This window comes from Dendroctonus ponderosae, unplaced genomic scaffold, assembly GCF_020466585.1.
Source record: "Dendroctonus ponderosae isolate FM_Combo_2020 unplaced genomic scaffold, Dpon_F_20191213v2 Dpon_F_20191213_2, whole genome shotgun sequence".
Lineage (NCBI taxonomy): Eukaryota > Metazoa > Arthropoda > Insecta > Coleoptera > Curculionidae > Dendroctonus > Dendroctonus ponderosae.
Genome location: NW_026018165.1, coordinates 7,635,571 through 7,650,575, shown reverse-complemented (window position 1 = coordinate 7,650,575; position 15,005 = coordinate 7,635,571). Strand labels below are relative to the sequence as shown.

At 32.3% G+C, this 15,005-nt stretch overlaps 1 protein-coding gene across 1 annotated transcript; it reads right to left on the bottom strand.

Moving 5' to 3' along the window:
- Positions 1–6,557: 6,557 nt before the first annotated feature.
- LOC109537846 lies at positions 6,558–14,353 on the bottom strand. Its single transcript, XM_019904775.2, has 2 exons — positions 13,892–14,353; positions 6,558–8,638 (listed from the first exon to the last, which is right to left on the bottom strand). Exons 1-2 carry the CDS (start codon positions 13,923–13,925, stop codon positions 7,656–7,658), a joined length of 1,017 nt encoding a protein of 338 aa, XP_019760334.1. The 5' UTR covers positions 13,926–14,353; the 3' UTR covers positions 6,558–7,655.
- Between the last annotated feature and the right edge of the window lie 652 nt (positions 14,354–15,005).

The window sequence follows — 15,005 nt, the reverse complement described above, 5'->3', positions numbered from 1 at the left end:
CAAAGTGGGTCTATGGGTTGACAATATGACATGCTGCTTATATCAAATGAAATACTTGCTGTAATAGCTCACCATGACTTAGATGGTATAAATATTTCTCATATGAAAATAGTGCTTACTGACCAATAATTAAAAGCATGTAGGATTTTAAAGTTAAAGGATGCAATTTGCTTTAAAATGCAAAATACGGATTTTATATGTTTGCGTTAAAAGTAGAACAAAATTTATATGTAGAACACCAGTTGAATTAGTCTATTTCTGCAACATAAAGCAGGTGTACTTAACTTCTCGCTGAAAAGGCCTTTTAATTAGCTATGCCTTAAGCAATGCGCTTACTGTGTTAATAGTGCAGTTTATAAGATTACCCCTATAGTATGTTTTAACGATTTTCTAAACCAGGTGATTTGGTCACTGGGTTTTCCATTAAAGTCTGCTTTCAAGAGCCGCTGCTGTCGCTTCTTAAGATCATTATGGCTTTAGGTATCAATTAGTTTCTTTGATTTTTTTTATTTGCCATAAATTTACTTTTTTAAATTACGAGAAAACGTCAGTTAATAGAACAACTAGAGTTGAAGGCTTCTGCTAAAGTGCCCTTTGTGTGAATATTTCAAGTATGACAAAACGTGCAACTAATTACCTAGTTTTTGTGTCGATGTGTGTTTAGTTTCATCATACTGGTGTAAACGAGTTGCCTTTTAATTGCTGACATCTTAATCTAATGTAATTCAAATTAATTAGTGACATAAAAGGTATTTTATTTTTGCTCAATAGTTATTGTGTTTGTTTAAGTGACCTCAACGTAGCTTAATTCATGTTGCATTTGCATTTTTTCCATAAGCTGATTAAGATATTTCTAATCTTATTAGCATACTACAAATCGAAGTTAATTGAATACTTGCGAATTAATTTTAACAGTGGGCAATCTCCTTACTCACATTTTTATTAGGCATATTCTTGAACTCAAAGTTAGACAGACAAAGATACTTACCCACACATTATCTGTTTTTGTAATTGTAAAAAATTGTAACAAGCAATAAAATAGAAAAAAGAGGAGCGCAAATTCAAAATCTATCATCAAAGATCAACTTAGACTAGGCGCGTATAAAGAAAGAAATCCAATTAAACAAAAAAGAACAGAATGCATGCAACTTCTCAAATATTCATCAAGGGAAACTTTCTCATGATAATGTATATCTAGAGTAATCGCTTTTCGAAATTAAGATTTCTCTGATTTCGAAGATTTTTCTTAAAATAAAGAAACATAAATAATTGAAAATGATTTCAGTATGTCACACAAAAAACTTGGCCTTTCTCACATTTTTAGTAGGCATATTCTTGAACTCAAAGTTAGACAGACAAAGATACTTACCCACACATTATCTGTTTTTGTAATTGTAAAAAATTGTAACAAGCAATAAAATAGAAAAAAGAGGAGCGCAAATTCAAAATCTATCATCAAAGATCAACTTAGACTAGGCGCGTATAAAGAAAGAAATCCAATTAAACAAAAAAGAACAGAATGCATGCAACTTCTCAAATATTCATCAAGGGAAACTTTCTCATGATAATGTCTAGAGTAATAATAATCTAGAGTAATCGCTTTTCGAAATTAAGATTTCTCTGATTTTGAAGATTTTTCTTAAAATAAAGAAACATAAATAATTGAAAATGATTTCAGTATGTCACACAAAAAACTTGTAGAAGAAACAAAAGTTCGAAAAACGCTTGGTGCTTAAAAAAACACTAATTTTGATCTAGTGAGACGACATTTCAAGTTTAGATACAAATTTACATACATATTTTGGCCTGCCTATAAAATGCATATACAGGGTGGCTATTTTCTGAATCTTTGTATGGGTAACTTCTACATTTTAAAGATAGAGAATCCGTTAAATCAGCAAAATTTTGCAGAATTTGATTGCCTATTCATTGTTGCCTTTTGTTGCCGTAAAACTTCAAAAGAAGATAAAAATGTGAAGTAGGCTATGGAAACAAGAACTATATTATCACACAAAGCACAAAACAATAATGAATCGTTTAAATTAAATGTTCTAATTGACTTCCGTTTACGTCCAGACATTTTTTTGGCATCTTCACATTCAACTCGTGAGTTGTGTGAAGGTGCACTATCATGTTGAAAATATGCCAATTTTCGATACGATGCTAACGGAAAACTATTCAACATGTCTTCAAGTTCATTTGGTGAAAACTGTAAATATCTTTCCATATTTAAATTGTGATTATAAAAGAATGGACCGATAATTTTATCACTAAAAATGCCTAACCAGACATTCACAAACAAAACACGTTGATCTCGCCTATTTTCAATTAGATGATGATTTTCATTAGCTCAGTAAACATGATTGTGTCTGTTAATCAAGTTGACTATGACAACGAGTGCTAGTTTATTGAATTCAACGCAAAAAGTTCTACCAAAGACAAGTTTAACTTTTTTTCTAATTTAAGCAGTTTACGAATTATATGATAATTAAAAAAGTGTTGATTTCTTGCCTTTTCAGGATATTTCAGGAATCAAGTCGGATACCTACATTTTGAAAACGGTAATGAATAGGCAATCGAATTCTGCCCAATTTTGCCCATTTAACGGATTCTATCTTTTAAAATGTAGAACTTACCCATATAAAGATTCAGAAAATGGCCACCCTGTATTTTTTAAAAGTAATTTTTTACGTTGTGTATTTTTTTCTATAAAAAGCTCCTGTCTATTCACCAACCACTTAAAAAATCAAATTAAAAAATAATTCAAAAAGGCTACTAGTCAAAAAATTAAAAAATTACCTTCAGAATAACACAGTTTGTGAAAAGAAATGGAAGAAAAAATCAAAATAAGAACAAAACCCACTTATCACGTGAAAATCAAAATATTTCAATGAATTGCATATAAACTATATAAAAATTAGCTTCTTTTCTTATGCGCCATTATCAGCTAACTAAATGGTGAGCAAATTAAGTGAAAACAGCTTTAAATAAACATTATGGTGCTAAATGACAGAAACAGACTCGTTGAAGACAGAAAAGTACAATAAACCTCTGATCAACAAATGCAGCTTAAAATTCAGCCAAATAATGCGGTGTTAAATGATATTGAAATTCGCTTAGAACAAAACTGTAAAATTTGACTTTTGAAACCCAGGAAAAAAGTTTAATACGAAAATTAATAATGGTTGATTAGAGTCCTACAAACGTGAAATAATAAGATGAAGTTTTATTGAATGAACTTACAAAATATAATCGAAACGGTATAACACAAAGAGTCTTCATGCTTCTAAGGAAAGTTAGTAAACAACATGATATAATGAAAATAAAAGTTACTGGAACTTACAAAATATAAACATATTTGGTGATTGATTTACTTTTTCTTTCTGTGAATGTCAATTTTTCTGATACTTAAATTAACAACGTTTGCAAAGTGAAAAATTTCCTGATGACATGGAGTTAAAGCAGTTTTTAAGAACGCTAATTGACAAAAAAACAACAGATATGCTTCGAAGCATCTTAACATTTTGATACAAGCAAGTTAGAACATTACAATTTGTTAGTTAAATATTTTAATTAACGAAGAATTGTTCCTATCTTAAAGCATTAAATCTAATTTTTTAACATAAAGGCTGCATCTTCAAAGAATAATAATAATGGAAAGAAACGTTTATCAAATCAACCGAGTTGGATCTTAGTTTTTCACTTTTAACCAGCCTTTAAGTCAAAAGAATTGTTTCCGTTGTGTAAAAAAGCAGAAAGATGATACCTATAGATATGTTTTGAAATTGTAACATTCTAATCTAGGTAATCTGGGTAGGTTTATGAAAGTATAAAAAAGCGGACAGGTGTGTGTTCTAAAAAAGAGATTTCCAAAAGGTTTCGTCTGAAATTCGGTCATCATCCACAGATTTATGAGTCGTTTGGTCAGGTAGGCAGCTTGGATGGCATTAGATGCAGATGTGCACCTGTTGGAAAATGAAATAGGGTGCGTTTGATTGTGGGAACCGTAGTTTCGACTTTTTAAATCTCCGCAACTAATTGCAACAAATAAATGGTGACGAATTTAAAGAGATGCACGTAGGAAAGTAAGAGTTACCAGCGAAGATACTATTGACATTGCTTATTATAGAAGAACATATCATAGATTGGAAGTAATTGAAATACAGCCAGAGAGATCCGAATTTTAAACATACAGGAGCAGTTGACGAGATTTTGATCTAGATGACTTTCTGCATGGAACAATGAAGAGCTATAAGTGCGTGTATTAAAAACCAATATAATAGTCTCTTTTTAGGGCGATTCAAAATTAACTCATGGAAATATTGCTAGCAGTGTTGATTTTCTCAAAGTGGGTGTTTCATTCTTTTATATTACACTAATCCTCGAAGCTGCGTCGTTGCATCAAGACAAAAAATGATGTTGCCACACCTGTATTTCTGTCTTTGAAAAGAATTATTATTTGTATTTATCAAGTCGATCATTTTAAAGGAAGGTTATTTCAATTATTTTGATAATGACAAACGATACCCACTCCCAGCATGTCCTACTAGAGATTTCTTGGTAGTTGGCACGAAAATTTGAGGGTTAGTCTTCTAGTCTATATTTAGATCATTTACGAATCACTTTTATTAATTCACTATTTATCTATTCATACTAATGGATAGTGATAAATTGGAAAGAAAGTAAGGAATGTTCCTTTCGAAGAAGGTGAAAAATTCAGTCTGTTTGACCACTTTCTAAATACGTTAGGTAAATTTCCCAAGTATGAGATATCGTACCTAGAAAAGTCGGTACCCCCAGAAGAATTTTTTTGGCAAACTTCGACATTTTTTATGAGTTTACCTATATTTAATTGTGCTTTATTTGTTTTTATTACTTATACGAGTATTTTTGCTCTAAAGTAGAGAAACTTGATGAACACAAGGTGAGGAACATGTTAAAATTCTCACTTAAAGTTTACCTACGTTTTAGTCAATAATAGTATTTAGAAACGCCGTTTTGCTGAACTAGTGCATTTACAGTCACATTAATAAATATTAGAGAACTTGAATTTCGGTCACGATTAGGTGATTTTCGTTTTTGAATATCGTCTTTTGATTTATGGAGTTCTTAAGAACCACCAGTTGTATTTTTCTGATAATATTTGAATACTGTCAGTACTATTTAGGTAAGACTAGCTTCCTATTCTTGTGTTATCAACTTTTGCAAATGATGATTTTTCAGAACTTAGGTTGCTAAAATTCTGTGTAAAGACAGGCTTACCGTGTTTCTAATTGAATAATTAGGTTTGACTGAATCTTAAAAAAAACAACATTTCCTGACTTCCTTCCTTCTATTCTTACACAACTTTTTGCGAAAACGGAAGAAGGAAAGATTCTTTTAAATGTCATTAAATGTCACTAAAAATGGAGAATAAAAACAATGAAGATCACAAAGTAAATAAAATGTCTGTAAGTGTTTTTAGACGTACGAAATCGTGCAATATCAAGCTTTAGAAGCTTCGAAATCTACTGCTTCTTTTGCCCAGATTCTGGCATACAATTGTTTCGTGAATCAATCTATTGAAACAAGCATTTTTCTTAAATGAAAGAAAGGTCTGCAAATGCTCTTAAACATCTGAAAACGTGCTATATATATGAAGCTTTTGAAGCTTCGAAATATTGCCTTGCCTTTCTTTTTCATTATTCATTGAGTTTTTCATCAAAAACAGCTAATCGATTTAACTGCAGTCTTTTAGAAGTTGAGTTCAGTTAAAAATGACCTTAAGGCCAAATTTTTCAAATCGTTCTTAATTCCTGGACCTCACAGCTGTCTTGACCACTCCAATAGCCTGATTTTAGTCAATTAGATTTCCACGATTGTGCTTATTTAACAAAATCCGTACACTATTGAAAGCAGCCGCTAGTATTATAGAAGAAGAGTTAAACATTTGTTAACGAAAATAAATCATTAACGCATTACTTAAATGTCTTTTTTACATCTAATTGCTTATCAAAGATGTTAGTTAAAATATATGCACTTTGCGGTAAATCGTTCAAAATTCTAGATTTTCATTTTATTTAGAAGTTTATTTATTCAAAATCTGATAATAGTAAAATCAGATATACAGGGCAAGACAGTTAAACCCTATTTGAAGTTGCTCCCGATAAAAAGCTAAGCGTTTCGAATTTCGCGAAATATTAATGTTCATTTGAAAAGTGCTGCAGAAAACAAAGTTTTTCGTTGTTACACTGTTTCTGGAAATGTTCAATCGACTTATAAGTGAATTAATTTTTAATTTTTTCATGTAAAAAAGTAATAAATTTGGTTTAATAGTAATTAAAAGAGCATGTTTCTGCAGCAGTAGAAGTGACTTTCAGTTAAGAGTTAAAAGTGATGTATATTTTAAACCTGTAAAGCGCGAGCCAGAGCCTCACAAGCCGAGTGTGTTCTTTGTGCCACTCTAAGTTTCATCGGGCATCAGTTTAACTCAATAATTGCATTACCCGAATTGAAAGTGGGCTTTAAACGTCGATAGTAAGGGCGGAAATGTCGTCCAATAAAATAAGACTAAGAAATAGGTTTTTAACTTTTTATTGTCAAATAAATACGTATTACAATGAGCATAAAGGCAACATACATATTTGAAAAACCCAGAAAAATTATCACCAAATTTTCCGTTGAAATATATTGAATAATTTAATAATAAACCGATTAGGTAGGAAGTAAATTAATGTTATACAACAAACTTATTTGATTAAGAATGCATTATGTATATGGTTTTCCAGATAAGCAGTCAATTGTCTGCAGGATAAGAATCTTTCAAAAATGTCATTAAATCATTCAAATAATTATCATTCAAGAGAGATAAAAATGATCGCCAATATCTATCAGATAACAAACAGGTACTACAGCACTCATTTGAACTAGAATGTACTGGAAAAAATGTGGAGTTACAATATAATCGAGAATCTGATAGAATGCTGATTTTTTGCTCATAATAACACATATGGGGTTCTTTGTTGTAAAAATAAATTATACAAGAATTTACAAAAATAAGTACACACTTAGAAATAATAAAGCAAACTTAATGAACTTTAAACATATTTTTTAAATTGAGATTCTTTCACAGTGTTGTTACAGCTAATTCGGGCGATTCTAATAACTAGATAGCTTTATCATTTTGTTTTGAAACACTAAATTTCTTCCGTAGGCCAGATTAAATGAAATGTAATTTTGTCATTCTTTTAACACAAACTTAGGAACGTTATTTCTCGTCAGGAAATTGTGCGCATGCATAATTTTCATACTAATCAGCGTTGCCTTTCTTTTTGCTAAATTAGCATTCTCTTTGAATCGTTCGCGATACTAAATCCATAGATTCCGATGTGGAAGCTTCGGAAGTTGCGAATCATCATCTTCAGTCATCGTCATCAGACCAATAAAGCAAACTTAAGGAAGATCAAATATTTTTCTTTTAATTGAGATTGTTTTACAGTGTTACAGCTAATTCAGGCAATTCTAATAACTAGATAGCTTAATTATGTTGTTTTGAAACACTAAATTTCTTCCGTAGGCCTACCAGATCAAATGAAATGTAATTTTGTGATTACTTAAAAACAAACTTAGGAACGTTATTTCTCGTGAGGAAATTCTGCAAATGAACAGTTGGCAGATTAATCATTGTCGTCTTTCTTCTTTCGCAATTTCCCTTCTCTTTGAATTGTTCGCGATACCAAATCCACACATTCCGATGTTGAAGCTTCGGCAGTCTGCGAATCATCATCTTGGACCAAACTCGACAATGTCATAATATACGAGCAAGCGATTCTCAAAACTGATAGTTTCGAAAGTTTTTGGTTGTGTGAGTAGGATGGTACCGAGCGTCTTAAAGTATCAAAAGCAGCAGAAATTGTGTGCACTCTTGTACGTTCGCGTGCATTTGCTTCTATCCGACGTTCTCTAGTCATATTTTTATAATTCCTTTGTTCTCGTTTCTGTTCAGCCCTTTTGTCGTTTGGACTGTAAGACTCCGGGTTTGAGGATGGTGGCCGCACTTGCAAAGTCGGAAAGTGTTCATTAGTTTTGAGTATCATACGCTCCGTTTCCGCTGTGGAAAGTTTGGTGATCTGAGGATGAGCGGGCACCCTCAGATCGTCAGATTTTGTACTTGATGAGTCATCTTTTTCACGTTTTATCACAAGAGACACTGGTTCGATTTGTTGAGCAACTTGCAAAGGCGACGGTGGCCGAAAATAACAAAAAGCACTAACACTAGGTTTCACAGGAATCGGACTATTGTTTTCTACTTTAATTGGAAAAGGCACTGCAAAATTCTGGGCTGTTGATTGTAGTACAGGATCCAACGAACTGTTTTTATCGGGGCTCCAAGGACGGAACGGAGTTTTACCGGCACTAACATCGTCTGCATCCGCCTTCAGTTTGAAACACATCCGCTTTTTCAGAGGTCTGGAAAATGCTGTCTGTGTTCTGGCATCCTCCTCTAGTTTCCTCTTTTTGTGATTTAAGGTGATGGTGGACACTTTAACTTCCACGCTGTCTTCGCTGCTATCTGTTGGTGAGTGGACATCATGGTCCATGTAATCGTACGCCGAACAGGACCCGATGTCTTCATGAATCGATGTTGTCATTGTAGAAACTGCAACAAAATAATTGATGTTGAACATTTTCAGTTGACTATTTAGCCTCTGCTTTTATTAAGTGATAACAATAAATACTTAAGGCGCGAGACATTTTAGGTGATATCTAAAACTACTTGGTTTATCCAAGATATAGGGTGATTCATGATTTACAGTAAGAAATGACAAAAAGTCCTTAATTTAATTGAAATTTCCGTACATCAGTACATAGAGGAAATGCACTTGCAACTTCCAGGGAATAAGCATCAATTGACTCATTATAAAATTGTTTTGGAATGTTTAATGTAAAACTTTTCAGATTACGAACATTTTACGTCCTTGTAATATAAAGCCGACTAAATATACCTGTTGCGGTTAAAGTCCGTAAGATGTTTCGTTTGTTAATATAATAAGTATTTCTGATAGCTGATTTACAGTGAATCTAATAAAAACATTCAACATTAAATGCCAAAACTCAGTTTCAGTTACAATTCATGTTTCAATTGATAATTTTCATATAAATTTGATAAAATGGAACCTCTATCGTCCTAAAGATGAAAAAGAACGGGCTGAATATCTAAAATGTAATTTTTTGTTTGTTGGGTAAGATGAAACCGAAGAGAAATTAAAAATCACTTGACAAACACTAATTCTAATAATTTTTGGAAAATTTTCTACTTTGAAATCTGCACTGATTACAATATTTCTAGTTAAAATTTGTTGTTGCTGAAATGCTTTTGGAATCACTCTGTATTTGAAGGTTCACTTCAGATATGAATGGAGGCATCATTGAGAAAATAAGTACTCGAATTTGCCCTCAGCATTTTTATTTTGTATACCTACCATATTTTGACAATAAATTGCGATAAAACTAAACACATGTGCGAAAATCTGTTAGCTTTTTTTATGAACCTGATGTGAATTTGCAATTTTCATAGTAATTCAAATGCCGAATTTGGCATGATTACGAAATGTAGTTCAGGGGGCGTAAAATCAAGAGCAAATGTTTTAAGAAACCGTTTACCGATCGGATTTTTTCGATTGGGTCCTTTCTGGCAAAATTCAAATCACTAAAAATTCATACTCTGCGACCGAAAATTTGGTAAAGAAAAACAAGAAAATGACTTACTGTATTATTAAATAACAAGGCAAAATAGTAATATTTTGCTCCTGAACTGTTCTGAATGAAAAATAATGGATCTTGTATTTACAGCTTCATCTTTTACCTAAATTATCTAACGTATGAAGTCAATATGCTTGCGAGGTAAATGAAACCAGCTGGAGTAGGATCCTGTTTGTCATATAAGGTTATAAAATGAGCTGCAAAATTCGAATACAATGCCATAAATTGTTATTCACATTCTTATTGACATGGGGCAAAATTCAAATTTTTGAGTTCAATTAATAATTTTTGGCCTAGATGAATATCAAATTGAAACAGTTGTTGGTTCGACTCGGATAAAATTATTTTCCAGACATTTTCCAAAGATTTGTATGCATATTTATGAAATCCCTTGCATACATTTAAAAATCTAATTATGTATATAAATTTATTAAGAAACCAACATTATGGAGATTTTGAATTTACAACCGCAACTGTCTCCTACTCGACACATCTGGATTCTCTGCACCGCAAATCAGGTGCAATCCAATCAAACATGTTTAAATAACTTAAGTATTATTTCGCTGATCTTTGAACTTTGGACTACCCAGTACATTAGGACTAGACGATGACAAACTGATTGAGAACAACTTGATAGCTTTCAATGGTACTATTCGTGCAAATCAATGAAAGCAGAAGTACCTACTTGAGAAACAGATGTGATTATTAACGTTATCACTGAAGAGCCAATTGCTAGAAATATGTCGACAAAAAATGCTAACAGTGGATTACTACAATTATGTAGAAGCGTTGAAGTAAAAAGTACTTGAATTTATATGAAAAATGAAAAAAAACGTAAAACCATTATCTGAACTACAAAATTTAATTTGGAAATATCAGAAAGTGGCTATTCTGATGAGGGAATTATGATCAACTGTTCAACAGTTGAACTATAAACTAGAAGCGTATAGCATGTAGAAGTAGACTTGGAACACCCTGTATAGTTCGATTTGTCATTACGGGCTTAAAGCTAGGAGTTGAGTGAAATTCCCTGTATCTGAGCTATTTATAGCAAAACTAATAGATACCATATATTTAGATTCAATTCATTTTTTTAATTGACGAATGAATGTGATGTTCAAGCGCTGAAACATCCAGACATATGAATTTTAAATAGTTAAATCAGTCGTAAAATTCTAATCCGTTGGAGTAAACACCTGGCAAATGAGCAATGAAGACCGGCTTTCAGATAATTGAAGATCTTCTATATTAGGCATTCGGGCTCGCTTATCTGCAACATCAAGTTAAATTTATGGACGATATGCATGATATGCACAGCGGGGTAAACAACATATTGCAAACGCGACGGCCTAGTGGAACAGATTGGAAATATTTTACGCTTCCTAGTTTCAGCTCGTAAGCTGAAGTCGATGCTAAACGGTTTATATAACACCTGGAATCACTTGGAGACACATGAAGAATTTGCATAGATTCAAGTGGATATTCTTGACATTGTTTTAGAAAAGTAACCGATTCGAGTATAGGCAAATAGACATGAGCTGTAAGAGAGTGCGGACTTGGCTATTAAGTTTTGCAAGAATGGAAATATTGATACAGAAGAAGAGTTTTTGAATATTTATTATACATGAAAATTATTCTGTAAATTTGATGTTGAAACGCCGAAAAGATCAATAGGTATCAAATATTAATTGAGGTGAAGCGTGGTCTAGTTGAACTTTTTTGTATCAGTGCAAATTAATAGATGACGAAAATAATATTTTCAAAAACAGTGAAAAACAACAACTTCTTCAAACCAGAGGGTTGAGAAAAGACACAATCATACTATATAATAGAGAATCGGTTATAATGTTATAATATTTATAATTTATTCAAATCTACTTTCATTATCCGTATGCATGAGACTTGTCTGATTGTCACCAAATTCTGTATTAGTTTAACTACTTTTATAGAATGCAACATTACGTTTGTTCTGTATTTGTAATACAGTTTAGATTTTTGTTTCGTTCAATTATTGAAATATCGATAGTAAGTTGACGTGGCCATTGCATATTTTTCAATTCCAAATCAAAATTAATTCCTGGGTTTCAGTCATTTATTGTCTCTATTTATCAATTAAAATACGTTTCGGTGTATTTTTCCACCATCATCAGTTTTTATGTGTTTGTATGTAAAAATACACCGAAACGTATTTTAATTGATAAATAGAGACAATAAATGACTGAAACCCAGGAATTAATTTTGATTTGGAATTGAAACACAGTCAGGAAAGTATGTACAATATTTTTCAATATAAGTGTCTTTATACGCATCTTTTGGTACGTGAAAGGGATAGTCAAAGAACCTCATTTTTTCAGAGTAATTAGTTACAAGCAATTTATAAGAAATCCATTATCTTAAGCCTTTTAATTCAAAATCTTTGCCTAACTCGAGACTGTCTAATTTATAGTGAGCTAAAATTGATAGTTTGATGAAGCTTTAAATTGCTTGCGCATTGTTTAAAAAATTATATGGCAAGAAAGTATAAATCCGGCTTCCTAGAAAGCGAGTTTTTTATTTTAAATTAATTACAAGTAAATTAATAAGATTTGGAACGAAATGAAGATTTTATCTAAAATAGTGTTTGGTTTAACTACGACATGAAATATTTGTATTATTTTCAATTCAAAATTATTTGTTTTTAAGGAATGCAATCAGTATTCAAATATAAAATTCTGCATATTAGGATATCTTTTGAATTCGATTAAATTACTTGTGTATTGTTAAAAAACTTACACTATATTAAAAAAGTATAAACCGGTTACCTAAAAAACGAGTTTTATAAGTAAATGAATCAGTTCTGAGGCGTAAAAGAGATTTTATCCAAAATAGTGTTTGACTTGCAAAATATGAACAATGTTTGTATTATTTCCGATTCAAGATTATTGGATTATCAGGAATGTAAACCTAATATACCCAAATAAATTCGAGAGGGCAACCAATTAGCAGAGAAATATCTCTAGAAATGTCTGCAATCCTAAGATCTTTCGAATTCGAAGAAATTCTGGAAAGTTACAGGTTTTTCATTAATTTAACAAGTTTATTGTTTTGTTAGTGTTTATCAGTGCTTGTTATCCAGGCTGTGAAATTTCGGAACGTTTTTCGAATGTATGTCGATAGTATTATTGCTCTCCTCTGTATATCTTGCTCTTCCTCTGTTAACTCGAGTGATTTTTCTTCCACACATTCCGCAAGCTTTTAATCATTTTTATCATTTGCTTAGTAACGATTCATAAATGGTATAATCGGTATATTCTATCAGATAATCAGCTAAAAAGGTTTCGCATTTCACGCTTCTTTAATAATACCTTCATTTTTAATTATTTCTTCAAAACGTGGTAGCATTTTCTACTGAAAACCCGTTAAAGACAATCACGAAAGCTGTTGAGTTACGGACGACAAAATATTTTCAAAGTTTCCGCTTTAGAGTATGAAGTATTTAATGATAATCATTTGTCTCTGAAAGTAAAATTATACGTTTATTTCTTGTTTTCTTTGCAATTTCCTCAATGTTTTAATACATTTTAAGCAATTACTCCGCCTTAATAAAATGAGTTTGAGTGCGTTGCTGGTTTACTAAAGGATATTTATTATTATGATTCTTTGAGTTAGATGATTTATGCTCCGCAAAACATTTTCCTTTTCCTAGTTTTCTTAAAATTTTGAATAAAGAATTGGGATAGAAAAAATATTGTGATGAGCATTGAATTCGAGCTTGCTCAAATGACCTAATTTTCCTTTGATAATTGATCAAAGTTGCAACATAACTGTGGAGTAGATAATCACAATTAGGTAGTTTAATGTGTTGAATAGTCTTACAAATTGGGTCCAAAGTGGTCCAAAAACATTAGGAAATATGAATAAACAATTATTTGTTTTTGCTTGATTTTTTTATTTTAATTGCTGGTATAATTTTGATTCTGATATTTGCTAAATTTAAATTGTCGATTTTTTTAAATTTTTGAAACTTTATTAAATAATTATTGTTGAAATTTCATAGCTGCAATTAATACTGCAACGTTAATGTTCTTTCCAATTCTATCACACTTCACAGTCGAAACATTACTTTTACAAAAATTCAACTATTTTGCTAAAAAAATGAAAGGACACCCACCTTTAATTCTTAACTTGAAATTCCCATTCGTCATAATACCATGAAGTTTAAACAAATTGCACTTTTACAAAAAAAGTTTTTCACCATCAATCACAGAACACGTTTACTAATTAACTCAGTCTTGCTTTAAAAAATGTTTGGCACTAACGAATTGAAAAGTCCTCAAAGTTAACCCACTCGACTGTAGAGCGCACTCTAACTGAAGTTCTTCGGCACGGACAGTCGACTTGCTCAAGAACAACTGATCTCACCGATCCTTTGAAGCCAGTGGATTGGCTAACCCTCCATCTTCATGCTTCGGCAATGGTTTGCGGACTGAAGGCGGGTGACATGATTGTTTTTGTTGTAAAGCGGCAGTGTCGGCCGCCAAGGAGGGAAGAGGGGCAGGTTGGCGCCAGCTGTCTGGACAAGTGTGAGAGTTAACAGCAGTCCTGCTGGGAAGGAATTTGTTGGGTCGGCAGGTGTACAGATCGGCAATGCAACGGAGTCAGCCTAATCTGACCGACCAGTGGCGGATGGATGGATGGATGGGTGACTCAGATGGTGCCACTAATCAGACCTTGACCGATTCTTTTGGGGTAAACATTTAACTGAGTATGTACACACCAACAGGTGGCTAAATGTTGGTTACAAACAATGCGACCACAAGAATACTTATACGAAACCGGCAAAGGATCAGGATGGAACACTGTTCACCAGCTGGTCGGCTATTGTGGGTGGTGAAGCAGAAGAAGCCGATGTTAGAGTTTCCCAATTTGAGACACTATGTGGATATCAAGATCCAGTTTCCTATCTAAATCACCTGAGATTCGCAGACTCAACAGGTCGCAGAACTGTTAGAATAAGACTATAATCAAAATGCTTTTTAATATTATCAATATAAGTTCAGAAATATGTCTAGAAATTGTGTAGAAATTGTGTAGACATTTCAGTAATGCGTGAGTAAAGTGATAACTGTTGAAGAATAATCGAAGTGCAAAATGGCGTCAGTGTCAGCAAAATCATCAGAGTTAGTAAAGTTCGACGGCACAAATTTTCAGCTATGGAAATTTAGCGTGTGCATCGTATTGAAAGCGGAAAAGCTCTTGGGCATCGTGGATGGAAGTGTCCCCCA